The 27800-nt window shown below is 46.8% G+C and overlaps 2 protein-coding genes across 5 annotated transcripts in view; one reads left to right on the plus strand and one right to left on the minus strand.

Moving 5' to 3' along the window:
• Nucleotides 1-4427: 4427 nt before the first annotated feature.
• DEFB108B (defensin beta 108B) lies at nucleotides 4428-7879 on the minus strand. Its single transcript, XM_060655630.2, has 2 exons — nucleotides 7750-7879; nucleotides 4428-4591 (listed from the first exon to the last, which is right to left on the minus strand). Exons 1-2 carry the CDS (start codon nucleotides 7877-7879, stop codon nucleotides 4428-4430), a joined length of 294 nt encoding a protein of 97 aa, XP_060511613.2.
• A 13824-nt stretch (nucleotides 7880-21703) lies between these two features.
• Nucleotides 21704-27800, plus strand: part of LOC132691487 (zinc finger protein 705B-like) — a 31600-nt gene continuing 25503 nt past the window's right edge. For 2 of the 4 annotated variants that reach the window (XM_060652841.3, XM_060652838.3), the window contains exon 1: nucleotides 21704-21933. The gene's annotated coding sequence lies outside the window, so the exon portion shown is untranslated. Of the gene's footprint in view, nucleotides 21934-22793; nucleotides 24123-27800 lie in introns of those variants that run through there. The other 2 variants (XM_060652842.3, XM_060652839.3) reach the window with 2 other exon arrangements.

Consider the following 27800-nt stretch of genomic DNA (forward strand, 5'->3'; position numbering starts at 1 on the left):
TCTGGTTGGGCCAGGAATCTGGTAGGCTTAGGAAACAATGGAGAAGCGAAAGCAAAGGACAAACAGTCTGTAAGAAAAACTATGTTAATAATGACGCTGGAGTGTCCAAAAATTTCTTTCCTATGCTGCGTGCCCATGAATTAAAGGCTATGCCTTTAATTCAGAAGAATAGATGTGGGAGTGGGTTGGTGCCTCATACCTACTTACAGGTGATCTGGGGTCTCCTAGGGAGGCCAGGATGTGCTCTTGAGGCAAGACATTGATCTTCTTCTGGTTCTTCTCATTGCCTCAAAGCCTATAGCAGTTTTTCAGTCTCAGCACTGTCGACATTTGGGGACAGATAATTCTTATTGCTCTGTCTTCAAGGTCATCCCTGTCCACCGTAGGGTGTTTAGTATCATCCCTGGCCACCGGCCATTAGACACCAGTAGTGCCTTTCTAATGGTCAGAACTACAGTGTCTCCAGACATCGCCAGTTCTGTGTTGGGGCCAAACCTTGTCCTGTCGGGACTTCTGGTTTATGACATCTAAATCCTCATGCAAGGTTTGTTTTTCTCTGGCTGTTTGGACCAATTCTTAGGGCTGAGGCTTGGCTCTAGCGTTATCAGGGTGCAGCTGACTTTGAAAGAACCTAAGAAGAAATGAAGGTTACATGAATGTATCCGGAGCGGGGCCTCACGGGATGCTTTGTCTGCTACCCCGTTATCAGTGCACAGGGCTTTATACTTTGGACTGTGAGAGAGAATGAGGTGGGTTCTCTGCATGACTGGACCTCCTCGGGGTTGTTGTCTGCCCCTGTAGTTGAGCCAGGCCTCAAGAATCCAGGGAAGTTATGGGGATAGAAGCTGTGGTTACTCTGGAGGACCATGTTCTAGGTGGACAAATAAAACAGATTCTTATAAATGAATCCTATCGTGGCACTGCTGCTTAATGAAAAGGAGGCACAAGTTATTAGAGTTATGTAAAGGGAACAGCAAAACTCTAAGACAGGAAGACATGATATTTGCTCTGTTGTATTTTAAGTCAGAATTATTGGGCTATCCCTTATACGCAGTAAAATTTTATTCATTAAAATTTAGTGTACATTTCTTTCTTGTTTAAGTTTATTTATTTTTATTTATTTGTTTTAATTTTTGTTTTTTGAGAGAGAGAGACAGACAGAGTGCAACAGGGGAAGGGGCATAGAGAGAGGGAGACACAGAATCCAAAGCAGGCTCCAGGATCCAAACTGTCAGCACAAAGCCTGATGTGGGGCTCGAAGTCATGAACTGTGAGATCATGACCTGAGCCATGCTTGGATGCTTAACTGACTGAAACACTCAGGTACCCCTATTTATTTTTTTTTAGTAATCTCTGCACTCAACATGGGACTCAAACTCATGACCCCGAGATCAAGAGTCACATGCTTTTCTGACTGAGCCAGCGAGGCATCCTGAAATTCAGGGTACATTTCTATGAGTTTTGAAAAATGCATGTAGTTGCGTAACCAGCATCACAATCATGCATTGGATGGCTCCCTTACCTTTCTTCCTCTCTTTGTGCAGTCAACGGCTCAGGCCTCCAGCCCTTGACCACCACTTATGTTTCTGTCCATATGGTTTTGCCTTTTCTTCTTTCTTAAGTTTTGGTAGTTTGTTTCTTTAAAGGAATTTACCCTTTTCCACCAAAGTTGTTGAATTTAATGACATAAAGCTATGCCCAATAAGACCTTCTTATTGATCCAAGATGTGTTCCTTTCTTTTATTACTGATGTTGGTCATTTGTGTTTAGTTTCTCCCTTGACTTTCTCTCAGATCAGCACATAAGGGGTTTGTACATTTTATTGGTCTTTCCAATGAACCAGCTTTTGATTTCATCTTTGCTCTCTGTTGATTTTCTGTTTAATAAATTTTTCTTATTATCCTTATTACTCTCCTGTCTTTCTTATTTTAGATTTTCTCTTCTTTGGCAATGTGAACATATAGATACTACAATGTATTTCAAAATGCTAATTTAGCTTTATTCCACACATTCTGATATGATGTGCTTTCTTTTTTACTCAGTTCAAAATGCTTACTCATTTTTATTCAGAGTGCATTGTTTAATTTCCAAATATATGGGAATTTCCCCAATACTGAATATTGGTTTCTACTTTACTTTTGTTAGGGTTGCAGAACATACTTTGTATGATTTCGATAATTTTGTTTATCAAGACTTGTTTTGTGGCTTATATTGGTAAGTGCACACTTAAAAAGAATGTTTGGGGCACCTGGGTGGCTCAGTTGGTTGGGTGTCCAACTCTTGATTTTGGCTCAAGTCATGATCTCATGGTTTGTGAGATCGAGTCCCATGTCGGGCTTTGTGCTGATGGCATAAAGCCTGCTTGGGATTCTCTCACCCTCTGTCTCTGCCCCTCCCCTACTCACATGCACTCTCTTTCTCTGTCTCCCAAAATTAAATAAACAAACTTAAAAAGAATGTTTATTCTGTGGTTGTGTGAAGTTTTTAAATAATATTAATTAGATTAAGTTGGTGGTCATCTTATTCAGATCTTTGATATGCTTACTGAATGTCCTCTCATGTTACTGATAACCGAAAAAGAAAAAATTTTATTGAGATATAATTGATACATAACATTATATTCGCTTCAGGTGTACCACATAATGATTCAATGTATGTCTGTATTGTGAAGTGATCACCACAGTAAGTCTTATTAACATCTGTCAGCACACACAGTTACAAAGTTCTCCTTGTGATGAGAACTTTTAAGTTTTACTCTTTTAGCAACTTCCAAACGTGTAGTAGTCGAGTGCTGTACATGACACCCTGAGGGCTTATTTATTTTATAACTGGGGGTTCATACCTTTTGACCCCCTTCATCCATTTCACCACACATCCCCCAACCCCTGCCTCTGGCAACTGCCAGTCTTTCCCTATATCAATGAGTTTGTTGTGTTTTTTTTTTTCTTTGAATTACACATATAAGTAAACTCAGATGGCCTCTGTCTTGCTGTGTCTTTCTGAATTATTTTGCTTAGTGTATGTAATGCCATCAGGATCCATCCATGTTGTCATAAATGGCAGGGTCCCCTTATTTTCGTGGCCGAGTAATATTCCATTGTGTCTGTGTGTGTATGACATTGACTTCATCCATCCATCCCTGGAACCTGTGAATATGTCACCTCGCATGGCAAAGGAGGTTGCCCTGGAAGCTGGAACTGAAGATCCCAGTCGGCTGATCTTAAAATAGGGAGATTGGGGGCGCCTGGGTGGCTCAGTCGGTTAAGAGTCCGACTTCGGCTCAGGTCACGATCTCGCGGTCCGTGGGTTCGAGCCCCGCATTGGGCTCTGGGCTGATGGCTCAGAGCCTGGAGCCTGCTTCCGATTCTGTGTCTCCCTCTCTCTCTGCCCCTCCCCCGTTCATGCTCTGTCTCTCTCTGTCTCAAAAAAAAAAAAAAAAAAAAAAAAAAAAAAAAAAACATTAAAAAAAAAAAAATAGGGAGATTGCCTTAAATTATCTAGGTGGGCCCAATTTAATGACACGCCTCCTTAAAAAAGGGAAGAGAGAGGCTGAAGGTTAGTTTTGAGTGTTAGGATGTGAGACGGATTAAAGCCTGGTGTTGGCTTTAAAGATGGGTGAAGCATGATGGCCCATGATGCACAGGAACATTCCACCATTGCTGCCCTAACCATAGAGGAAGGGAGCCATAGAGCTTCCAGAAGGGAACTCAGTCCTGCTGATACCTTGATTTTACCCCATTGAGATCCACGTCCATGGATCTCTGGTTAGATTCTGACTGACAGAGCTGTCAGATAATGAATTGTTTTTGCTTTAACAAAACAAAGATCTGTGGTAATTTGTTAGAGCAGGCAGAGGGAGCAGTGCAGTGGCTTACAGGATGGAAGGAAAGCTGAATGGCCATGCCCAGTGAAAGTGGGAACTTGAGAAATTCCATGGATCTCAGCCAGAAACACATGGACAGGCCAGAGCGCTACCTCTGGAAAGAATGTAGAAGAGGTTGTCTTGTATCTGGGTGCTGCTCTGTCTGGGAAAATTTCCTGTACGTTGCCTCTTTGTCAGGGAAGAGATGCCATGAGGCTGCATGGAAGGAGGTAACACATTTTGCCAGTGGGAAGGGGAGCGGTGCCCCCAGATGCTGGGTTCGGGGGCAGCAGTGCCTGGCAAAAGATAGGTATGATCACAGCTCCCCCACCCAACCCTGGTCACTTAACTAGAAGCTTGTCCACACCCGACAGAAAGATGGGGACCAAACAGTAATGGAGTGAAAATGTACAAGATGAACTTTTGAAGTTGGTCTTGTGCTTGCTAGTTTTGCTTTATTATTTATTGAGGACTCCATAAGAATCCCTGTGAAAAGACAGAAAGAGAGAGAGAGCACAGAAGAGAGAATAAAATGTCAAAAGAAACACAAAGCTTCAAAAAGAATTCATCTTTCCTTGGGTGTTGTAGGCTCGATGAAGGGCTCATTCCCCACGGGCAGGCAGCATGTTAGGCCATTTAAACATTGCCCGGCGTGGACTTCTGTTTCAAGGCAAAATTCCTGGCAGGAGCCATTTGGGCGCTCACAGATCTCCTTGAATTTGCCCCTGGCTGTGCAGAAAGGAGGGTTATTGTAACTATTTATAAGACTCCCTGAATTAAAAACAAATTTTTTTTTACTATTTATTTATTTTTGAGAGAGGGGGAGGGGGGCAGAGAGATAGGGAGACACAGAATTCGAGCAGGCTCTAAGCTCCGAGCTTTTAGTACAGAGCTCAGCTCGGGACCCAAACCCATAAACTGCAAGATCATGACCTGAGCTGAAGCCCGGATGCCACCCAGGCACCCCAAAGGCATTTTTCTTACTTTTTTAAAATTGTTCTTTGCTAGTGAATCTTGTAGATTGCACAATGTCGTATCTAGCTTTTTGCTTTCAAAACAGAAGAGGATCTGGTCTGCTTAGTCAACTTCCAGGTGAGGAAATGAGGCCAAGGGAAAAAGAAGCACCTTGGCCAAGCTCGATGATTGGGTGAGGGCGGGAGCGGGACAGAGGTGGAGCTGTGTTCTCGGCCCCATTGTATTTCCCCTTCATGCTTCCACTCGGTACCCCCCTCCCCTCTCCTGGCTTCCCAAGGAAAACCTTCAGTCCCGCTGCAAACGACCCCTGAGGGCAGCAGGAGAGATCCCAGTGCACCCAGCACAGGTATCAGAAACGGGTTTGCCTCTGCTTTTCTAAACACAACACTACTTTCCTTTCTTTTGGTTGAGTGACTGAAAACAAAACAAAAAAGAATTAGTTTTCAAAATTTGGAAGCTGTAAGACTTCATTTCCTATCTTCCATGCAACCCATCTGGTTAGTGAGGATGACCGCTTAGTAAGTACCAATCAGATGGGTCTGTGGCAATGCCACGTGGACATTTTAAGCTGAAGTTCCCAGCTCTGTGTGCTCCTGAGTTAATGTCCTCGGATATGGCTTCACCTCTCACCAGGTCCGGGAGTCCGAGAAAGGAGGCAGGACCGTGGAGCCCTGGCGGGGAGGAGGTGAAGACCAAGCCTTGAGTGACAGCTCCCTCCTGCAGCCTGGGGGAGGCCCTCACTTTTTTTTTTTTTTCCATATATGAAGTTTATTGTCACATTGGTTTCCATACAACACCCAGTGCTCATCCCAAAAGGTGCCCTCCTCAATACCCATCACCCACCTTCCCCGCCCTCCCACCCCCCATCAACCCTCAGTTTGTTCTCAGTTTTTAAGAGTCTCTTATGCTGAGGCCCTCAGTTTTCACAGCCTTGACTTTTCCTCTATAAAGTACAAACAATAGACTAGAACATTGAGACCTTGTCAACGACAGTTAATGATTTTATGGTATCTGCACCTGTCATACATAGCTTCTCTGCTCATTGTAACAAGGATAAATGCTCTTTTGTTTTGGTAAGAAAATACTTCTGCATCGTTTAAAAGAATACTTATTCTGGGGCGCCTGGGTGGCTCAGGTCATGATCTCGCAGTTTGTGAGTTTGAGCCCCACCCCACGCTGGGCTCTCTGCTGACAGCTCAGAGCCTGGAGCCTGCTTCAGATTCTGTGTCTCCCTCGCTCTCTGCCTCTCCCTCTGTCTTAAAGATAAACATTAAAAATAAATAAATAAAAGAATACTTATTCTTCCCTTTAAATAAGAGAAACATTTTCAAGTTAATTCATAATGAGCTCAGCCAGGCTTTTACATATTAGCTCTTCACAGTGGGATGGAGTAGCTTGACCCCAGACCCAGAGGTATGATTCCAGACTGTTGTTCCCGCCCAAACCCTTGTGCGTGTGGAACGGTGGATATACTTCACACACATGCACACACACAGATTATTACTAAGGGCAAGATGCAATGAAAGCCCTGGAGAGACAGCCTCAGACACTCCCAGTACCATACTGCTGCCGTGATTTTCCATCCAAAGCCTGCTTCTGCAGGGCGGAGGTCCTGAAGCATTCCAACCTTGTGTTGCCTTTGGCTTTTGTCACTCTTTTGGTCATGTCTTATTCCCCTCCCACCTCTCACTTAGGGAAGCTCTCCTTCATCCTGTGCCACAGCTCTGTTTTGGGGCTTGGTGACTCTCTCCTGGGCTATACAGCCACCAAAGTGACTGGCCTGTGACTTCTTGGGAATCAGGGGCCATCATATCTTCCTTGGCATGCCTGTTTCCTGGTAAGGGCCTCCCCTACTGTGGGAGCCTGACAATATCTGATAAACTGGACCGGCTTCCCACCCCCAGCCTCTGCACACCCGAATCTCGCCTCCGCTGCTTCCTCCAGAGTAGCTCTCCTGGAACCGAGTTGCGGCCACTTTATAAGCCGTACCCTCCCCACCAACCTAAAGTACTGTCTACCTGTTCGCAGTAAGCAGTCCCTTAAAACCCAGGCTTCGCTGGGGAAGTCGGGATTCACCGACACTAGGCGTGCCTCCCATTATATTTTCTGGTGGAAATTTTGGGAAGCATCCTTTTGCAAACAACATAAAATGCAGGAGTCAACAGTTCCCTGACGAATAAGAGGACGGCCCAGCTCCTCTTATCTCTGCCTGTTTTCCTATCCCTTCCCGATCCTCGAGGCCCCGAATTGTCAGGAGCAGATGACAAGACATTCCACTTGACGGAGAGCACTACGTTGCTCGTGCCTCCTTGGAGCTACAGGTCCCGAGTTTTAGGGAATTTAATGATCCATTTTGGGTATCTGGCCACTTCCTTGGGTGAAAGCGAGGAGTGCCCATCCAATTACATGTCTGTGCAGGGCGCCTCACACCCGTGACCCGTGTTTGCACGCTGAATGCAGGAAGATACACTCCACTGGGGTGTCGTTGCTGATGCCTGTGTTTAAGTTTAACTTTGTAAGACTAGATGTCGGAAAGGGGGGAAAAAACTAGGGGTTGGGGTGGAGCCTCAAGGGACAGAGTCAAGCACAGGACACCAGCAGCACGAAGGAGCAAAGGATTGGACATTTCTGAGATCAGAGTAAGCCTTTCAAGGAGACCCCCTTGCTCATCCCTCTGCTGGGGCCCGTACAGCTCTGGTGGGGCTCTTACGCCAGTACCTTGGAATACCCTGGATTTTTGCTGCAGGTAGGTAGAGGACCTTGGAAACCAACAATTATTAGAAGAATGCCCCATTTGGGGGGTTATGTGGATCTAGAAAATACTGGTAAACTTGCCTAATTAAATCCATCTTCAGTGGTGGAGCAAAGAGGGTTTCAGACACTTAAAGCACCCCGACTTCCCTTCATCTGACTGAGAGCTGCTAGTAGGGACTGATGAGTCAGGTGGCTGCAGGTCTCAGCCACGGGGTCCTCCGGTTTCCTGCGAGCCCGCTGCTCGGGGTTCAGGTGACGGCGATTTTGCTCCAAGTACTGGATCCCCATAAGGTCTCAGGCACTCGACTCTTACCAAGACTTCGGCAAAGTTTCTTTTGTTACCTGGTAGAACTTGGCTCATAGACAACGGTAAAGAGGAGGGCTAGAGAGAGGAGAAAGCTTGGCTTCATTTCCGAGAGGCAGAGAGGACTTCCGTCTGCGGCTCTCCAGCACTGGCAGAATGTCTTTGTCTGGATGATAAGCACCCTTCTGTACCTCATTAGGGATATTCATGGACCCAGGTGTTCTACGCATACACAATTGCCTTCAAGGGAAGACTGGGCATCCTTGTTCGGTCGGACACTCAGTTCAGTAGCAGGACGTGGGTGCACCGTTTGATCAGAAAAGCTTATTAAATGGGGACAGAAGCTCCAAACACCTTGGTGGCAGATCAAAGTGTAGGAACAGAGCCATCTATATCAAGTTACAAGGAGAAACCAGTCGGGTTAGTTAGTGACTAGCCATTTTGTCGGTGAATGCTGCCCGGGCTTTCCTAATAATAACCACCGCACTCGCTTCTGGTCTGAATGCCCTTGGTGCCCTGCTCCTGGGACGGTGCTTACCACCCCGTGTGTTAGTCTGCTGAACACACACGTACCTCCCCCACGAAGGTGTGGGCTTCTTACTTGTGGGGATCACACTTTGCTCCTCGAAGCGTGAATCACATGGTCATTTACTTTCAAACGCTCCTCATGAAATGGAACAATGCGGGGCAGTGACATGCCACTGAACGTGGAGACACAAGGTCTGGATGGAGGTGCTGGATCTCCAGACCTGCTACTGACTAGGCGTATGGACGTTGGCAGAAGATTGTCTTCCTCGGATATCCACAGCACCCATACAGATCTGGGTCTGTTGAATCCACATCGGGGGTCTCTTAATCATTATTGTGTGTGCGACTAACAGGGAAAGTTGCCGTTTAATGTGAACGTGTAGATGCACTCTCAACATTTTCAGTGTGGTAGGGTGGGGTGGAGCCTGGAAGTCTGCTTGAACAAGGCTCCCTGGTAATTACTCTGAAATTTATTCTGGAATACTCATTGGAAGGTGTCAATTTGAATATTCTCGAAGCTTCTTTGTAGCTCCAATATCAGAAAATCCTAAGTTCGCTTGTCTTAGGATAAATCTCATGTTTGGGTTTTGTGACTGACAACAGTGCAGGACCAGAGCCCTTCACCCTCCGCTCAGTATTCTTCTCCTGAAGAGGTCCATGCACGGGTCTCTGTGCTCACGCATGCCCGCTGACAGCTACCCTTCCTCCTGTGGCTCACATGTACAACCATGGAACACAGGGAGTGGTGCAGTCTTAGGACTCTGACTCCAACCCACCCCATATGCATGCCTCGTCATTCACGTAGAGGAGGATGTACCATGATCGCTGCCTCCTTAGGTTAATATTACTGTCACTACTAAATTCATTAGTATTTCTGTCACTTTGTTCATTATCATGATAGTTCTGATTGTTATTCACCATTAATTTTTATTAATTATTACCATTCTTACTGTGGGTCATTTTTGTGGGGTTATGCAACACTGAAGAGAGGCTGACTGTTGATTAAGGCTGCATGATTTACTGAAGATGATTTCAGACGCGCACATGCCAGCTGCAACCCTACTCTCACTCCACTGCCTGGGTATCCTTGCACTTCCAGAGCCTCTGGAAAAATGTGGCAATACCCCTGAGGACCCAGCAACCACGTTTGCTGTCCTGTCTCCTTGTCACATCCAAGTCAGCACTAAATGCTCTAAGCTAACTCTGGGGCACAGGATCCACTCCTGCAGGCATGGATGAGTCACGAATGACATCCATGGCATTCCCAAGACTCTTCTGTAGGCAGACAGGGTGTCCAGGGGGAGCACTCTTGATCTGCTGAACCTCTAAAAATTTGCAAGTCCCCTCATGGTGCCAGCACCTCTTGTTCTGGCATCGATGACCCAGGAAGATCTATCACAAAATTTTCTTCTAAGTCTACTCAGGGTCCTGGGAACTGCCCTGTTGTCCTGGGAAGGATGGACAGGGTGTCTATACCGGCATGTGCCTCCTTAGAATTTGATGTCTGCTCAGAGCCCAGAAACTGCCATTGCCACACCCGAAGAGTGTCCTAGGCCTTTCTGAACCTCTGGAAATAGTCTAAGTACCTTCAGGTGTCTTGGAAATGCAGGTACTGCCCTGGAAGGCACAGAGATGATGACCCTCTGGCCTGAGCAAGGATGGCCTTGATGAAGTAGGTCAGGGCATCCTTGAACTACTTGTGTTGGTCTGTCGCCCCCTGCTGGTCCAGGAACAGCATTGAGGACACCTTCTCACAGCCCCCCTGCAGTTGCCCTGCGTGGCCTCCCCCAAACAAGTCCCCCAGGGTTCTGTGGGGAAGAGCTGTTGGAAGGGCATCCAGGCAGCGAGAGCTGAGGCAATGCTGGGACATAACGTAGGTATAGTTGGGGCCTCTATGTGCGGAGGGTGGGTCTGGCTCCTGCCTTCCCTGCTTGGAGCCCAGACCCGTCATCCAGAAGGCGGAACTTCTGAAACCCGGTGGGTGTGCAGTGATGGGCAGGCCCAGGACTGAAGTCCCTCTGTTTTCCTCAGGACACCCCTCTGAGCTTTGTGCACGGAGCTCCCAAGTTCACTCACATCCTTCTCCTCGGCTCTCTCTTTTCCTCTGCTGCTACTTTCTGCCTTAATTTTTTTTCTTTGTTCAGACCTTGGACTCTGGCCTCAAACTATCCCATGAGGCCAGAAACTGGTCCCTTGCCATTCATACAGGGGAGTCTGTACTCTCACCTCCCATTACCTTAGGTTTATTGTTCTTGTCATTAGTAGTGGTGGTGTTATTATAATCATTATGTTGATTATCATTTCATTTTCATTGTTAGTCATTATTATTCTTACGAGTATTTTCTTAGTAACAGTATTCATCTATTTTTTCTTATTGATTATGATTTTTTAAGTTTATTTATTTATTTTGAGAGGGAGGAGGGGCAGAGAGAGAGGAAAGAGCGAGAATCCCAAGCAGGTTCTGCACTGTCATTGCAGACATGGGGCTCAAACTCACAAACCATGACATCATGATCTGAGCTGAAGTCAGATGCTTAACTGACTGAGCCACCCAGGTGCCCCATGGGTTATAATTTTGTAGTCAACTTATAGGACACTGAGGGCTTCCTGTAGGACTTAGAAAACCCCAAAGTCACTCAGGCAGGCAGGTGGACATTCCTGTGCCTTCCAGCGTGGTAACAGGATTTCTGGGGCCACTGAAGGGACTAGGAATGCTTCCAGGAGCTTGGGTGGTCTTTGGGCGCCCTTGTGACACCTCAATTGAGGCAGCTGTGTGTCTGTGTGTCTGTAGGGGACCCTTGTAGTCGTGTCTGGCAGCCAGATGCCCTTCCTGAATAGAGAAGCTATATGCCATGCTGTAAGATAGAATCACAATTATAATCGGTAATAACAATAATAATCGGTCATAATAAAAACCGATGCGTATCAGCAATCATGATGATAAGCATGTGATACTGACACTCATACCTATTGACTATATTGACAATAATAGTAAACCTATGGACTTGAGACACAGAGAAGAGATTTCCCTTAGTGAATGTAGGTACAGATACTGGGCCTCATGAGGTAGTTTGGAGTCCTAGGAGGCAGAGGTGACCAGCCAGAAAGAGAAGAAAATCAGCTGGAAGTAGGCGTGTGCAAACACGGGGAACCCGAAAGGAACCCCAAGCCCTGAGCATCCAGGCCAACCAAGACCCAGCAGCTTTGGGGAGATGAGACAGCTGGCTGATGGGGCAGGGCCCCGTCCCAAGAAGGCAGGGCTCCAGACCTACATACGGCGCCCAGAAGCACGGACTCTGACAAACAATAAGCCCCTAGCATTGTGTGGTCCCAAACCATCTGGCTGCCCTTCTGCTGTCTGCTCTTCCGTGGCCCTCCATGGCTGGGACATCTGGGTACTTGTATCTCCTCCAAAGGCTGCTGGAGGGGTTGTCACCCTCCATTCTCCCCTACCTGCAGCGGCGAGACAGACAAAACCAGTGGTTCCCGGCTTTGCTAGAAGATTCTGTGTTTGCTCCAACAGGCCAGTCACCTGCTCAGTGCATTTTCGTATAGCTCCAGCCATCCCTGGACACCTGAGGAGACTTAGAAAACTTCCAGAAGCTCGGGAATTCTGGAAAGCACTCTGTGAGCATCCTTTGCCTGTGGCAGTGGATCCATGGGCTCCTGAACAGTCTTAAAATTTTTTCGGAGGCTCTGGTGAACACATGGGCCCGTTCCAGTCACAAAGGGGTGTTTCCTGGGCCCTGAGCTGATTCCCCCTGGGATCTCAGTTGGGTAACAGAAACTGTTCACGACCCATCCCTGCTGGCATAAGGGGCTTGTGGACCTGAGTTTATTTAGAAAAACTTTAGGTGGCCCAGTTGATGCAAGGAAGCCTTCTCTAGGGGCTGCAGGTCTGCATATAGAGTTGCTGGCATGTGGACGATGTGTCTAATATTTTCCAGAGCCTAAGATAAGACAAGGGTGTCCTTTCCAAGTCCCCACCCCCCCCCCCCCCGGCTGGTATGGGCAGGCCCTTGCATCCAGAAGGAGTGTGGAATATTTCAGGGGGCCCATCCTTTGAACTAGCACCAGACAAGACAGTACAGGAGCCCCAAGGTGCTGGGTGTATGTACGTCTTCGGGTTACTCTTCTAATCATCTGCAGTAGCCTGGACAGCTTTCGCAAACCGAGAAGCTTTACACAACATTACATAACAATCACACAAAAGATCCATGATAACCATAATAATACATGGCGAGTAACAGTAACAATCACAGGGATGATCCTAATGACACAATTATTAGTCATTTCAATGAAGATATTGTTAACGTAAAGAGACGGAGATTGAGCATATATTTCTTTGAGTATCTGACAACGTACTGATTGATATAGGGCCCTGTCGTGTAGTTTGGAGGCAGAGTCCTAGGACCGCACCGCGAAATGTGATCCTGGGAGGGCAAAGAAGGGCAGTAGCAGGGAAAAGGCAACAAGCCACATGAGGCCACGCGTGAAAGCGGGGCCTCGCGCACCACTCTGGGACGCATTACTGCCGGGCATTGATGAGGGACACTGGTCCAGATCCTGCCTGCCACAGGCCACTCAGAGGCTTTCATAGTTTTGCCACATGGATGGCGGGGCAGCGCTCCAGTGAGAAAGCGGTGCTGAAAGGGCAGGCCTACTCCGGCGGACTCCATCTTGTTCTGTGTCCTTCACCTTGACCACACCTCCTCCCCTTGAGTAACACCCCCCCTCACCTAACAGGACTCGGACCCTTCCCCCAGGACCCTTCCCCAGCCAATTGGCTGAGGCCACAGCCATTACCTCACCAACTGCCCCTAGGCCCCAATAAAACCTTTGTCCTTTTGAAACTCGCTCTCTCTCCCCGGTATCTCACCGCTGCGTTGGTGCAGGTAGGGGATTGAGCTTGAGCTCGAATAAAGGCTCTTTTGCTTTTACATCGGACTCGGCTCCCTGGCGGTATGTGGGGATCACGAATTCTGGGCATAACAGTACCAGCCCCACATCACCCCCTCCAGGTCTCAGAAGCTCTACTTACAAGGGGCATCAAGCCCCCAGCACTCCATCAGCTCTCACCCCCGTGGCTAGCCTGCTGCCATCTGGTTTTCCCAGCCCCATTATGGTGAAGGTATCTCCATACCAGTATTCACCAAAGCCTGGGGAGGGCATCATCCTGTACTTCTCCACCAGCAGGGGCAAAACAGGCCAGCACCCATGGTTCTGGAGCCTCCCTAGAGGACTTAGAGAATTCTGAGGTTGCTCAGACGGGCAGATAGCCCTCTCTGAGACTTGCAGTGGGGCTCCAGCCTTACACACCTGAGGGTACTTAGAAAACTTCCAGAGGCTCATGCAGTCCTAGGACAGCCTTTGTGCAAATCAAATGCGTACAGTGGTGGCTCCTTGAAGTCAGAAATGAACTTAGGAAAACCTGGGGAGTCTCTAGAGGAAGGAGAAGAACTCTGCTGCCATTCCAGAGAGAAAGGAACAGTTTTGTTGCCTGAAGGACACTCCTGCGTCCAAGTTCTTGAGTTGGAGGAGCACGCGGAAGAAACAGAAACCAGACGACTGTGCCTTGGACCAGTGGAAATTCCTCCAGAACAATCCCGGCCAAAGCCTGAATCCAACCTCAGGAAAACAGAATTCCCCCTGCCTTCCAATGTTGTCATGATTCACTAGCCGAATACAGCACGGGAATTCCTGAACGGGAAAACCACCTGCTCAACCATGCAGGTATGTACAGGTGGCAATGCACGTTGGCAAGTCCCGTGTCGGGAGGAGCTCCAGGGGTAACAAGAAGAATAACAGGTCTCCGGATGTATCCCAGTCATCTCTGTCCAAGTGTTGACACACGAGCATATGCACGCGCGCACACACACAGTTACTCGTGGGTGAGGAGGTGAAGACAGAAGGTTTGTGGTTGTGCCCGCAGGTAGCAGAGACAATATTCCAGGTGAACTTACACACAGGACGTATTTTGTGACGTGGCTTGTGGTTGTCTAGGCAGGCGGGGCGCTGTCTTTCTGCACATGTTCATGGACATCGCATGCAGCATGCATAAGTGTTTACTGGGTATTGGGCTGTAGGTCTCCACGGCAGGATTTCTGGAGAGGAGCGGGTCTTACTTCTGGGTCTGAGGATTTGCCAGTTGTGGTGTGTGGAAAGTCAGCTGATGATGGATGGGGGGGCGTTTCCATTTTTGCAATATGTGACCCATGTTCTGGGACCTGGAAGAACTGCATTGGGAATGGATTTGCCTGATGCGTGGGCAGGTTTTTCTTTTCACCCATTTCCTACTGGTATTTAGTGTTGTCAAAGTAAGTTCAGTTTTTGGCAGGTTGTCAAAATAAGTTCAATGGTGCGTTCTCAAGGAGCAGTGGGCTGTGCCATCTACATAGCTTCGGGCATGTTGATCACACATTTTGTGGTTCATCTGGTGGGTATATGGGGTAAGCGTGTGCATCTGGGACTGCAGGTGTGTGTGCACATTGCCTGGCCTTGGTCAGATTTGGGATTCATTTAATTTGGGATTAAATGGATTCAAAAATGTGTTTGTGTTCTATAGAAAGATGATATTTGAATTCATAGACCTTTGTGGTTAGAGAGAGTGCAGGTAAATGGTTTATTTAAAAATAAGGAGCAAGTGATCCTCTGCCTTAATATTGGAGGTTTTTATGGAGATGTAAATGAGTCAGGAATAATTTTTCCTATGTTCTAGGCTACGTGGTATCAATATCTTATAAAGTTGTCCCAATTGCCACTTCTCACAGAAACGTTATCTGCCACGTTTCATTAGATGAATAGCAAAGATGATTACTGAGAGCTCCCCCCACCCCCACATACACACCCACCATCCCTGCAGGTGCCTGTGCTGTGAGGTGTGTCCTGAGGGACCAGGCACATTGTCCTGGCTGCAGTGACCCAAGGAGGCCATTTCTGGCCCTCCAGGGCCACTAGACTTTTCCACCTACATTTGTGGATGTAGGAACTGCTCTTGTCCTCCTGAAAAGGCTGGAGATGGTGAACTCTTGGGGCCAGGAGGTTCCTCAGAGTTGTCTGCATCAGCTTAGAGTCCAGAATCTGACATTTCTGACAACTGAGATCCAGTAACAGTGTTTTCGGCCCAACTTGACACTCTGGAAATATTCTGGATCCCTGTTGGAGAGCTGGAAAGGTGTGTGATGCCCTCGAAGGCAGCTTGGCAACCCGCCCTCCCAGGGAAACTGCAGAATTTCCTGAGTCCTTCAGGAAACCCATGGACCTCTCACACGTGCCTGTTTCGCCCCCTGCGACACACTGAGATGCATGAACGCAGACATCTGGGATTTCCAGGCTGGAGAGGATCAGGAGACAAGCAGCCAGACATTAAGGGTAGCAGTAATGCTTGGAATTGGAGTCTGTGCGAAAATGCCGGAGCGTGATGGTGTGGGCATCCTGGTCCTTAATTTCTGTTCACATTAACAACGACATTTGCCCGGCAATACCCATGGCTACAATTCTATTGGAAGGGACATGGAACTTTCCCAATGTCAGCTAACAAGGGCTAGAAGAGAAAAACCCAGTGCATCTACACAAATAAATAGTAAACCTCGGTGAGCCTTAATGAACCAGAGCTACATGGGCCCACAGGGAGATTTTTCAGGAACAATTGTTTGAGTCAGAAGGTAAGGTGCAGAGTGAAACATAAAGCATATTAACAGGGGCGCCTGGGTGGCTCAGTCAGTTAAGCGTCCGACTTCCACTCAGGTCACGATCTCATGGTTCGTGACTTTGAGCCCCAGATCGGGTGCTCTGCTGTCAGCACAGATCCTGCTTTGGATCCTCTGTCCCCCTTTTTCTCTGCACCTCCTCCACTTGTGCACGCTCTCTCTCAAAAATAAACATTAAAAAAAGAAAGTGTATAACAAATGTAATGTTTTTACTTACATAAAATATATGTTGTTAAAAGTTTACACATGTATATATTAACATTTTTCAATGCTTATAAATGGTGAACAATTACTGTATATTTTTTCCAGAGAATTCGATCAGATGTGATTGGATCCCATAATTATATTATATGGAAGTGAGTTAAGCAGGCTCCAAAAGGTAGAATCCTGTGTATAAGAATATCTTATAAATTATGATAAATCTTTCCAAATTGTCCATCAAAACACATTAGTCATCAAACTGCCTTCAAAACAGCATTAACTGTGTACAATTCCCCAAAACAGTATATACAAGAGTTTGCTTCTAATTAGTTAACAAAAGACAATATTAAGAACTTTTACATTTTCCAGCTTGGTAGAGAAACTGTATCAAATTAATATTATAATATCTGTTTTCCCAACCAGCACTGAGGCTGTTTGCTTTTCATACCAAAATGATCGTTCATATTTCTTTTAACTGTTAAATTTAATGTTTTATGTTCCATGACTTTTTATTTGGTTCATTTCTTTTCAATTTGATTGAGAGGAAATCCTACTATATATTGTATACATGGCATCTTCTCCTACAGCATCCAAGCAGGTGGATGTGCCTGTGCACAAGGAAGAAATCTGTTCTAGAAGCTGTTCTCACAAGTCGGCCGCATGAGATCCCCTGCCCTATGGTGTCTCCCCTGAAATGACCTGAACTGACTTCCTCACCTCATGGACAGAATAAAATACAGGTAAGGAATGTCACTGAACCCCCCCCCCCCAGCCATGTTCCAAATACTTTAGCCAGGACCCCTCCCTCATTGTCAAGGTAGCAGACGGCAGGCCGGATGTCGGCTCTCAGGATGTTCCCCAGGCTGCCATTCCTCAGTCCCCAGGAACAAGCCAAGTATCCTGAAATGAACTCACATCCCAGCCCACATCCTGCTGCACATAAATTGGGCCAGGACCCCAGACTCAGCATCAAGGCACCAGGTGAGAGATCTGCCCAGATCCCCATCCATCCAGACTTGGCAGAATCCCTCAAATAAATGGAGTCCCAGCCCCTTCCAGACCTTCAGTGGAGTATGATTTTGGGGGGCTTTACAGACTTTCCAGTATCCCTTCAACAGAAATGGATTTAGTCCCAAAGACCATGAGGACACTTGCCCAAATGCCAACCCCTGACCTCCAGGCTCTCCTTGGGAGACCTCACCTAAATACTGTCCAGGCCTGCACTGTGCCCCATCCTCCACTGTCCAGCTGTGTTCCAGGCCAGTTCCTCCAAACAGGCTTCCTGGGATTAGACAATGAACAGTGGAGCCTCAGGTTCACAACAGCTCCCTCATTCCAGCCTCCTGAGAAGCCAGCCCCTCATGGTCAGAGTCCTCACGTCTTAAAGAGTTCTGAGGAACGCTGCCCCTATATCCTGGTGTATCCACGTGCGGTACCTTTTGGTCAACTCTGCCTCTGAGCAGAGTGACCAGGGGTGACAGAGGAGACAGCCTCCAGCCTCAGGTGTTGTGGAAGGGACTGTTGGATTGAGGAGGGAGGGATGAGAGGAACACCTAAATACCTCCCAGAGTCCTATCCTTCCTCCTCTTCGTAGAAGGGACCCAAATGATGGTCCCACCCTCCATTGGTTTGTTGGTTCACAACCTCAGGAGTTCCTGGGTAAAATTTGAAGCTGGCCTCCACACATGGAGGTCAGGGAAAGACCGAAGAAAAGAGAAGACCACTCCAGATTGGTAGGTTACAGTTTTAATAAGCAAAGGGAACTTACATGCAAGGCATGACTTGGGCAGCTGCAAAATGAATCAGCCTGAATACCAGCCACCAGGATCTTTGTATAGAGGCCTTAAAGGGGTTCAGTCACATTTACCATTCGATGGTCTCAGCATGTTGCACTCTCAAAGCTGCATCCTTGAAATGGTTTCTAGTATGGGCACAGTGGGCAGAACATACATTCCAAGGACGGGGAAGGGGCGAGGAGCTTTCTACAGCCTGGATCATGTCCTCTCAGTGACCTCCTCCAACACCCTCATGACCTCACCTAACCCTAATTACCTCCAAGAGACTCCATCTGTAAACATCATCACACTGGAGGGCAGGGCTTCGACATAATGAGTTTGGGGAAGAGGGACACCGTTCAGTCCATAGTACCATGTCACTGGTTGAATGTTCTAGAGCCCAAGTTAGTGGAAAAACCATGTGGTTGCTGAAGAGAGCGGAACTGGGGCATGGGGCTCTCCTAGGGAGACCTTGGGCACACGTGCAGGGTTTCAGATGGAAACTCTTCTCGTACATGTGCCAGGTGGGGCAGAGATTGGTTCTGTGAGGGGCACAGGCCAGTCAGTGTCCTGTGCCCATGCATGGCCAATGTCACTGGGCATCACTGAGTGTCCACAAATCAGGTGAAGACTCAGCCATCAGAGTGTGCTCCTCAGCGACCCCTACACCAAACGATGCTGACTCTAGCTCTCTCTGACCACCCTGGCCAGAGGAGATATGCAGGCATTTAATGAGGAACTGCAATGTGACATCAGTGTTCGGGTGAGCTGAGCCTCACATCCAGGAGAACAGACGCAAACACCCTAAAAGGAACCCATAAAACTTGACTGTGCTCTCTGGAATCCTGACACTCTTAAGACAATTCCAGAGCCAACCTTCATTCTTTCCTCCATCGGCTAAAGTCCTTCTTCCTCCATAAATACCAGAATGAAATGATCCCTGACTGAGCAGGCACTCATACTTTCTCGGGAAGAGAGCTCCTTCAAAGAGTGACTGTGAACTTCCCTCAGGAGTATGCGGGCATCCTGATCCCTTCTCTGAGGACTCCGAACAGAGACATGGCACTTAAGATGAGAACCTGGTGTCTGTGGGTGAGTCTGTGTTGCCCTGTGCATGAGGACCTGCCCTGGAAATGACTTGAGATCCCCCGGGACACAGAGCTCTGGGGCCTCTAAAATGTGTAACTGAGTCTGGATGTCAAGTCAGCAGCCCATGGATTTTCATCACAAACTCACTCTTTGCGTTCTTCATCCCCCACTTTCTACCTCTGGGTTGTTGTCTTCACTTTCAACATGGCATGCTGAGAGTATTAATGTACACATCCACACATGAACATATTTTCATCATGAAAGCAATGAGACAAATGGTATTTGAGCATTCCAAAGGCCTCAGCAGAACCTCAGGACAAAAGGCTAACAAATGTCTCAACACTGGGGGGCACCATATTCAAACTTCACACATTACACCCCCTCGTGTGCTCACATCCCCACGCGGGAATCAGATTCTCCAAGCTTAAGCTCCTTCATTCCACCACCCTAGAGCCAACAGAACAACTGCTCCATTCCACAGGAGCTCCCTACTTTGACTCATAGCACGTCTCTGCTCTCAGCTGGAGGCTCCCAGATGTTAGGACATTCAGGGTACTTGATGGGCAAATGTACTAGAACCAGAGACATCCCCAGAAGGGAAGGCATCATCATCCCTGGGATGATGTGGGCACAGGCACCCCTACACATGCATTCCAGTCTAGAGGGGCCACCTACCCACCAGGCCATCAGAGTGACCCTCATCAAAATTCTATCCTACAGTCATTATGATTACATAGGGTAGTGTTTCTAAGGAATGCCTGGAAAATGGTTTTTCACTGTAATAATAATGAAAACAGAAATAGAAGAAATTATACTTCAATTCAGTCTCATTTCTTCTTTTCACTCCTCAGCTTTCATCAGATCTAATTCCCAGCCAGGGAAAGAGACTCAGAGGTGTGGGAAGACCTTGTTTTACTAAGACACCATCTTACGGGCTCAGCTTTTCATAAGGAGCTTCCAAATAATACACATCGACAAGTGCACCCAAGAAAAATCACTTCAGTCGATTTATGGCCTCCCAAAGCACTCCGTATAAAGCAGAACACAGAGGATTTGATGGAGGAGGTGGCTTGGAGGCTGGATGGCTTACACTGGTGGAACTGTATCACTTGACTTCCATGTAAAGAGAGAGGGGGATAAAGAAAGACTAAATGGGAGAGAGGTTCATGTACCGGGATTCCTTGATCCCTTCTTAATCTGTGCCCAGCTCCTCACAGGTATGAGAGGAGTGAGGTGAGTTCAGATGAAGTAATCTCTGCCCTGGAGACCAGGAGGGATTGTGGGTAGGGCTCCCCCAACTCTCTCCATATGAACTCCACGGTGTTTACTGTTGCCCTGCCTGAGAACGTTATCTTCCAGAATTTAAACCCATTTGAGTCCAAATATTTAATATTAAAAAAATGTAAAACTAGAGAAATAGGTGTTACGAGAAAACCAGAAAGGTTCTTCTCTGGAAATAATCTTTGAGAAATCCTGCAGCCTGAGTAGTTGGGATTTAGTCTTGCCAAATTCCCTCTAGCATGAACGTTAGAATTTACAAAGGAAACAGATTAAGATTTTCACTCACACACTTTCCCTTAGAATTAAGGGTATAAATGAGGGAACTAAACTCTGAAAATCCAGTTTCACTATGCTTTTTGGTGTTGTCAAAAAAGAGACATTTCAGTGAGATCTATACAGAAATAATGAAAAATTAATACTTGCCCATACTCGACACAAAACATTGGGAGACAGAAAAAAACACAGATTAAAAAAACCCTGATTTTTCAAAATTAAAAAGGCTCTTTCGGGTAGTACCTCCGGAATAAAGAAAAATGTGAAATTACAACAGATTCAGGAAATACTAACTCCGGCAACTTGCAGAATGTCCTGCACATCAGTCTTAAAGGTATGTGAATTTATAAACCTCAAGCCCTGCGCAGTAACACGAGGGCCTCAACCGACCATCCTCACGGCCCAATCCTGGGCCCGTGTGTCCCTCTGCCTCCCCGCGAACAGGGAGGAGAAATGTTAGAAATGTTAGCTACCCTCCGCGGTGGTCCCGCTGAACCCCTGGGTTCGCACAAGTGAATTCGGCGTTCACACTCGTTCTACCGGAAAGGAAACCACAATTTGATAGGCGGAGCCGCAGACGCCCCTGCCCCGCCCACGCCGCCGCAGGGGTGTCCCCGCAATCGGAGGGCCTCTCGCGGTCCGCCGGACTCTGGCACGCACGAAGGGTTCTTTAAGCCGTTCTCACGCTGTTGCGAAGGAAACAACTCCGCATTCGGTATTACCGGCGCGCCAACGCTAAGCTTTCCCTTAGCGTATCTGAGTCATTTAACGTGGCGTAGGGTGGGCAGCCCGGCGCCACAGGCCACCCCGCCACCTGGAGGCAAACGCCGGGACCCAAGCTCCGGGCGGAAGAACCGGCAGGACGGAAACGCCCTGGGGGCGGGGCGGAGACCTGCATAAGCCACACCCAAGCCCTTCCTTCCAGACCCCGCCCCGTCCGAGGTCCCCGTTTCCGGCCGACCCGGATGCAGATTTCCCGGACGGAAGGGCTCTTTTCCCGGTGCGGGTTTCAGCGTTTCTAGTTGCAGCTGGCACGTTGATGGTCTGGGTGTTGCGGCCTCCATACCCGGAGTCCGGGCCCTCGCTAACTTGACAGTCCCCGCAGCCGCCAGCCCCGCCCGCGGGGAGCCCGGCCTGGTCGGGAGACGTTTTGCTGCTGCACTGGATCCGCGTCTGTTTCCGGTAAACTGGCTCCCAGGCCGTTTCGCCCGTTTTTCTGCCTCCGTTCTTTTCACCGTCTCTCCCTGGCCCCCGCGCGTGTCAAGGCCCCACTGGCGAGGCGCATTCTCGCCCTTCGCGGTACCGAGGGGGCAGCACCACGACGCCCTGCTCTCCGGATCCTGCAGACCCCAGCCCCCTCCTGAGTTCCTCTCTCCCTTCTCGCGTCTTTCTGGGGCCGGCCCTGCTGGTCCTTGGGCTCTCCACAGTCACTTCCTCAGGGAGGCCCTGAGTCCCTTGCTGGGGCTTTCACCTGCCCCTGTCCTGTGGCACCCCTTGTTCTGTCCCGTCCCATCCTGCTGGCTGTGCCTGTCACGTATTGTTTACATTCCCGATGAGCCACCACAAAGCGTGCTTCTGGACAGGGGCATCTTCATTCTGTTCCTGTGAATGTGGAGGTGGGGCCGGGGGATAGGGGGAAGAGAGAGACCAGGGAGAAGCAGGGAGCTACAGCCAAAGAGAGTGATGAGAAAAAGCAGTTGTGAAATTGAGGAGAGGGAAGTGGGTCCGATGGGCTTTGAAAGACCAAATAAGAGTGAGAGCGTGACATGAGCTAGAAGCAGTGGAATAAATGAAAGTGCCAAAAAAAGGATCAGCAGAGAGATGGAAAAGAGCAGAAGGGAGAGGAGTCGAGCAACAGTAGCAATGGGGGCAAAAGAAGGGTAGATCCCAAATTCATTAGAATTTTGTTTTTAATTCCCAATGTATATTCTCTCTTAAATATGTCAGTCAGATGATGAGGTCTTAATGGTTTTATAGTCTGTTTTTATATGTTGAAAGTATTCTTTGGTGCTTAGTAAATAATTGTACACTATTTCAGTGTGCCCTTGATTAAGGATATTGGCAATTTTTTATATTAACAGTCAAAACCTAGTTTAACCAATTAGTCTAATATTCCACATCTTCTCTTTCTTCTTATGTGATCTTTTAACCTAGTGGGCTGTGAACTAGTTCCCAGTCAAGTGTGTATCTATTTCCTTTGTCCTTTCTCTGGAAATGACCAAGAATGGGTTGGATTGTTGTGGGACTTTGTTGAAAGATAGCCCATCTGTTCATAATTGGATAAATTACTCAGCTGCTTCTATTGACCTTCTTCCACGGTTTTCAGTGCTACTAATTAGGTCTTCTTAATTACCTATTTTTTGGTAGTTTAATCTGATGTTCTGGAAAAGAGGAATTATATATTTGAGATAGTGATTAAAACCATGAAAGAAGCAGCTCTTGCTCAGGTGTATGATATGTGATCTGTAAATTTTAGGGGTAGGGGTGAGAAGTGCAAGCCTTACCACTGTCCCATCCAGGCCATGTCTTTCCTGTGAGGAGAGTTCCGCTCTGCTGGCCTCTCCCACCGATCCCTTCACCTGCCCCAGTACACATGCAGGGAGTCACGGGGCAGTTTGATGGGAAAGGGCCCAGGCTTTTTTTTGTCTTTTCTTAAGTTTATTTATTGTGAGATAGCACATGAGCCCTTGTGAACAGGGGAGAGGCAGAGAGCGAGGGATAGAGAGAATCCCAAACAGGTTCCACGTGCTGTCAGTGCAGATCCCACACGGGGCTCCATCCTCCAAACCTCGAGATCATGACCTGAACCGAAATCAAGAGTTGGACACCCGACCGACTGAGCCAGCCAGGCGCCCCCGGACCCAGGCTCTTTAGCCAAATAGAGAACAAAAGCATCTCTCCAAGGAGGAGGAAGGAGGCGGTGCTTTGCTCTGTGAAGGGAGCCTGTAGAAGGAATTAGAGTGCTCTTTGGGGAGTTAGGGGTCCTGGAATGGGGGAGAGTTTGAGAAGCTCTGACCCTGTGCTCAGCAGGTATTAGCAGAGACTGGGGTCTTTGTCTTCAAGGGACCGTCAGGCCAGTGCGTAGACTCACCACTGCCGCGGACCGTGTGGGCTTCACTGGGATAGGAGAGTGTTCTGAAGAAATGAGCAGAAAAGCCCGACTGTTGATCTTCACGGAGGAGCGTAATCCTGCTGAATCCCTGTTATTTCAGCGTGCAGCGGAGGACTGGCTTTGCCACAGAGTGAATGCCTTCTCCTGGGTGTGTGTCTGCAGTGCAGGGAGGAGCCGTGCTGTTTCGAAGCCCCGAAAGCCATCGCCACGCTCAGGAGTGAGGGAGTGACTTTCAAGACGGATCTTGGCTGAGAAAGAAGTTTTTCATGTGTTCTTTTTTAATTCCTGACCTGAGGAATCATGTGAAATCATGACCTGAGCCAAAATCAGGAGGTCACTTGACCAATGAGCCACCCAGGCGCCCCTGCTTTCTTTTTTTAATTCAAGATGTTTAATCCAATCAAGATAGGAAGATACTGCAACGTTTAAGTTCTGGGAGGATCAAATAGAGAGGAGTAGTGGAAGTTATTATTTTATAAGTAATAAAGAACCTAGCTAAGATTAAAAGTTATTCCTCACCTTTTACGGAGAAGATGGCATAAACACCAGATACGAGTGCAGGAATACTTTACAATTTAACAGTTGAGGGGCACCTGTGCGGCTCAGTTGGTTACGTGTCCAACTTCGGTTCAGGTCATGATCTCGCGGTTTGTGGGTTCGAGCCCCGCGTCGGGCTCTGTACTGACAGGTCAGAGCCTGGAGCCTGCTTCAGATTCTGTGTCTCCTTATCTCTCTCCCCCTCCCCAGCTCACACTCTGTCTTTGTCTCTCTCTCTCTCTCTCTCTCTCTCTCTCCCTCTCCCCCTCTCCCCCTCTCTCTGTCTCTCTCCCTCCCCCCTCTCAAAAATAAACATTAAAAAAATAATAAAATAAGATGAAGAGTTGAAAGCATCTACCTCCAAAATTACCTACCTTATTTGTGAAATAAGTTACCAACCATCTGATGAATGAAAGAGGAAGGACAAGTCTATGGAAATTCATCTGTCATAGCTAAATTTTGAAATAGCATTTATTTTGCATGGGAGTTGGAATTTACATGCAAGACCTAACACGATTGCCAGGTATTTTTGAGAAATGACCAAAATGACCTGAGATACAGTTGCATATTTACTGTGCTGTCTACTGGAATTATTTCATTGTGAGAGGCAGAAATTTTCAGCCAAAAGATTTTCTCTGAAGACATAGAGATTCCACTTAAATGTATAATTCAGTTGTGAATGAGATGGCAGTGAAAGTATTTACTGCATTGTGCTCTGTATTAATATTTTATTTATTTTCCCATTAGCCAAAAGATACAGTATAAGGCTGGCTTCCCATTTTAATTATAAATTAATAAATTCGTAACATGTTCTTGAAAGCCCCCTCACATTCTCCTCCTCCACCCTAGTAACATAGTTTATGTTTGCTGCATCATAATATATTTGCAGATTTTCATCTTATCTTCGAGCCCAGATTTCCCCCAGGGAGTTTGTGTCCATAGAATCCCAGGGTGTCTGGTTCCCTCCTGTATCTGTCTAGACATTTGTTGTATCAAAGCAGCATCTTAAATCTGAATTTTACTGTTAGCAGTAATCAGTCCCCCATTCTCATGTCCTGTTTTTGACTATATGTGTCCCTTTTCCATTTTTGTCTTTAATCTCTTTCATTATTTTGACTGCCTACTCCAAGGTTTTAGAGCTGTGCTATCCAATAAAGTAACCACTAGTGACATGTGCTTATTAAATTTAGATTAATTACAATTAAAGTAACTAAACTTAAGACCCTCAGTAATGCTAGCCAGATTTCAGGTGTTTTTTTTGTTTTTTTTTTTTTTTTAAGTTTTAAAATTTTTTCAAAAGTTTATTTACTTTTGAGAGCATGAGTGAAGGAAGGGCAGAGAGAGAGGGAAACACAGAATCCGAAGCAGGCTCCAGGCTCTGAGCTGTCAGCACAGACCCCAATGCGGGGCTCCAACCCGCGAACCGCGAGGTCATGACCTGAGCCAGAGTTGGATGCTTATGTGACTGAGTCCCCCCAGGCGCCCCAGATTTTAGGTGCCCTTTAATGACATGGATCTGATTGCTGCTGTGTGGATAATGTAGATAACAGAGCATTTCCTTCAGCACAGCAAGTTCCACCGAACTTCTTGTTCTACATCTTATGTTTTTACTGGACTTTTTTGGCTTATAAGTAATTTCTGCTTCTCCCTATTCCCTTTTATGGGTTTCCTCAAGTAGTTTTTTCATTTTATTTCTTTTCTTGAGGTAGGTGCTTATATAATTTATTTAATCTTTAATTAATTAAATATTTAAGATAAAATTTTCTGTGATTATTGCTTTAGTTTGTTCCATTGGTACATTTATATATGTATAGGGACACTGCAGGTTCCTTTTTTTTTTTTAATGCGAGGTTTTCCTCCATCCTTGTCACAAGCCCTTTGTATTCAGGGACCGTTGTGCACTGGAAAGGGAGATCTTCTCTTTGGGAGTGTGATGCTTTCATATATGAAATTCTAGAATAATTATAAATTTCATTCTATTTTCACCTTTTCTGAACAGCTTTGGATGTACTGGATGTTAAAAATTATGAAAGGTTGGATTTTGATTTGTGATCAAATGAGCTGCTAGGTTTTTCCATTTACAGTATTAATTTGAAAGATACAGTTGTTCTAGTTTTATACTTCTTCATATGTAAAGCTATTTTCCTGTACTCTGTGCCTTTGCTTTCCAATCTGTGTATTGCTAGAAGGTCAGAGGCAAGAAGGCAAGACTCTCTTGGTTAACCTGTAACCTGCCGTCTCCCCAGCACCTGGAATAGCTTGGCCCATCACTGGTCTTGGGATTTGAGGGAGCTCACTTAATAATATCATTTTTTCAGACTGCACTTCGGAAAGAAAAGGAAACACAGGTGAATGGGAATAGATACCAGTCATTTTTTTGACACATCTGTTGGAGAACCTGGTTTTGGAATGGAGAAAACAAATGCTGCACCCCAGACCTAAGCGGCTATGTTCAGATAGCCTGGGAAGGACTGGGAAGTCTTCATGGTTAGTTAGCAGTGCTCTAAAAAATAGTGAGGTGATATTGAGGATGCAGAAGGCCTTCTTCCCAGTGACCCTTTAAGGGATCTCGAGGGAGGGGCTGAACTGCGTAATCACCATCCTGAAGTCACCAAAGACGTGTCACTATTCCCGGTTGGGTGGGAAGTTGGTTAGTATGGTGTTGTGTGAATGAACGGATGACTTGGAACTGCTAAATAGGTTTTATTGGTTCTAAAGTTGGCTTATATAGCTATTTTATTTATTTGTTTGTTTATTTATTTATATTCATTTTTGAGAGACAGAGAGAGACAGAGTGTGAGCAGGGGAAGGGCAGAGAGGGAGACACAGAATCCGAAGCAGGCTCCAGGCTCTGAGCTGGCAGCACAGAGCCTGACCCGGGGCTCGAACTTGTGAACTGCGAGATCATGACCTGAGCCGAAATCCGGAGTCGGAGGCTTAACCGACTGAGCCACCCAGCTGTTCCCGTCCACGAATCTTTCTTAAATCCATCTCTTATGATAGTTGAGGAAGAATTTACTTGGTTATAAGGTTAAAGGTCACAGTTGGTTCCCCATTTTGTTCAGTGAATGTCCTTTTATACCTCACTTGAGTTTTTACTATGATCCTCAGATCATTCTTCGTCTATGAATTACAGACTCTATGGGGACGGGGGCACTTTTGTTTTGTATTGCTGTGTATATGTTTTTCCAAACAGTGCATTTTCACGCACGAATTGCTTTTTTGTATGTTTTAATACTTCTTTATTGAAATAATTCATAAAATTATTTTTTGTCATATTATTTCATTTGTTATCTTTACCACTAACATGGGTTTTCTAGGTTGTGGGCTTGTATTTCACAGCTTTCAGTGATTTTTTATTTAATCCTTTTACCTTTTGCTCATTTTAAGCCTGTCTATG

This window comes from Panthera onca, chromosome B1, assembly GCF_046562875.1.
Source record: "Panthera onca isolate mPanOnc1 chromosome B1, mPanOnc1 haplotype 2, whole genome shotgun sequence".
Lineage (NCBI taxonomy): Eukaryota > Metazoa > Chordata > Mammalia > Carnivora > Felidae > Panthera > Panthera onca.

Coding starts and splice junctions, on each gene's coding strand:
- DEFB108B (XM_060655630.2), bottom strand. CDS start 7,879: ATGGGGATCCAGTACTTGGAGCAAAATCGCCGTCACCTGAACCCCGAG. Junction 4,592..7,749: donor GTCCCTACTAGCAGCTCTCA/GTCAGATGAAGG, acceptor CTTTCTGCACAG/CCAGGGGCAAATTCAAGGAG.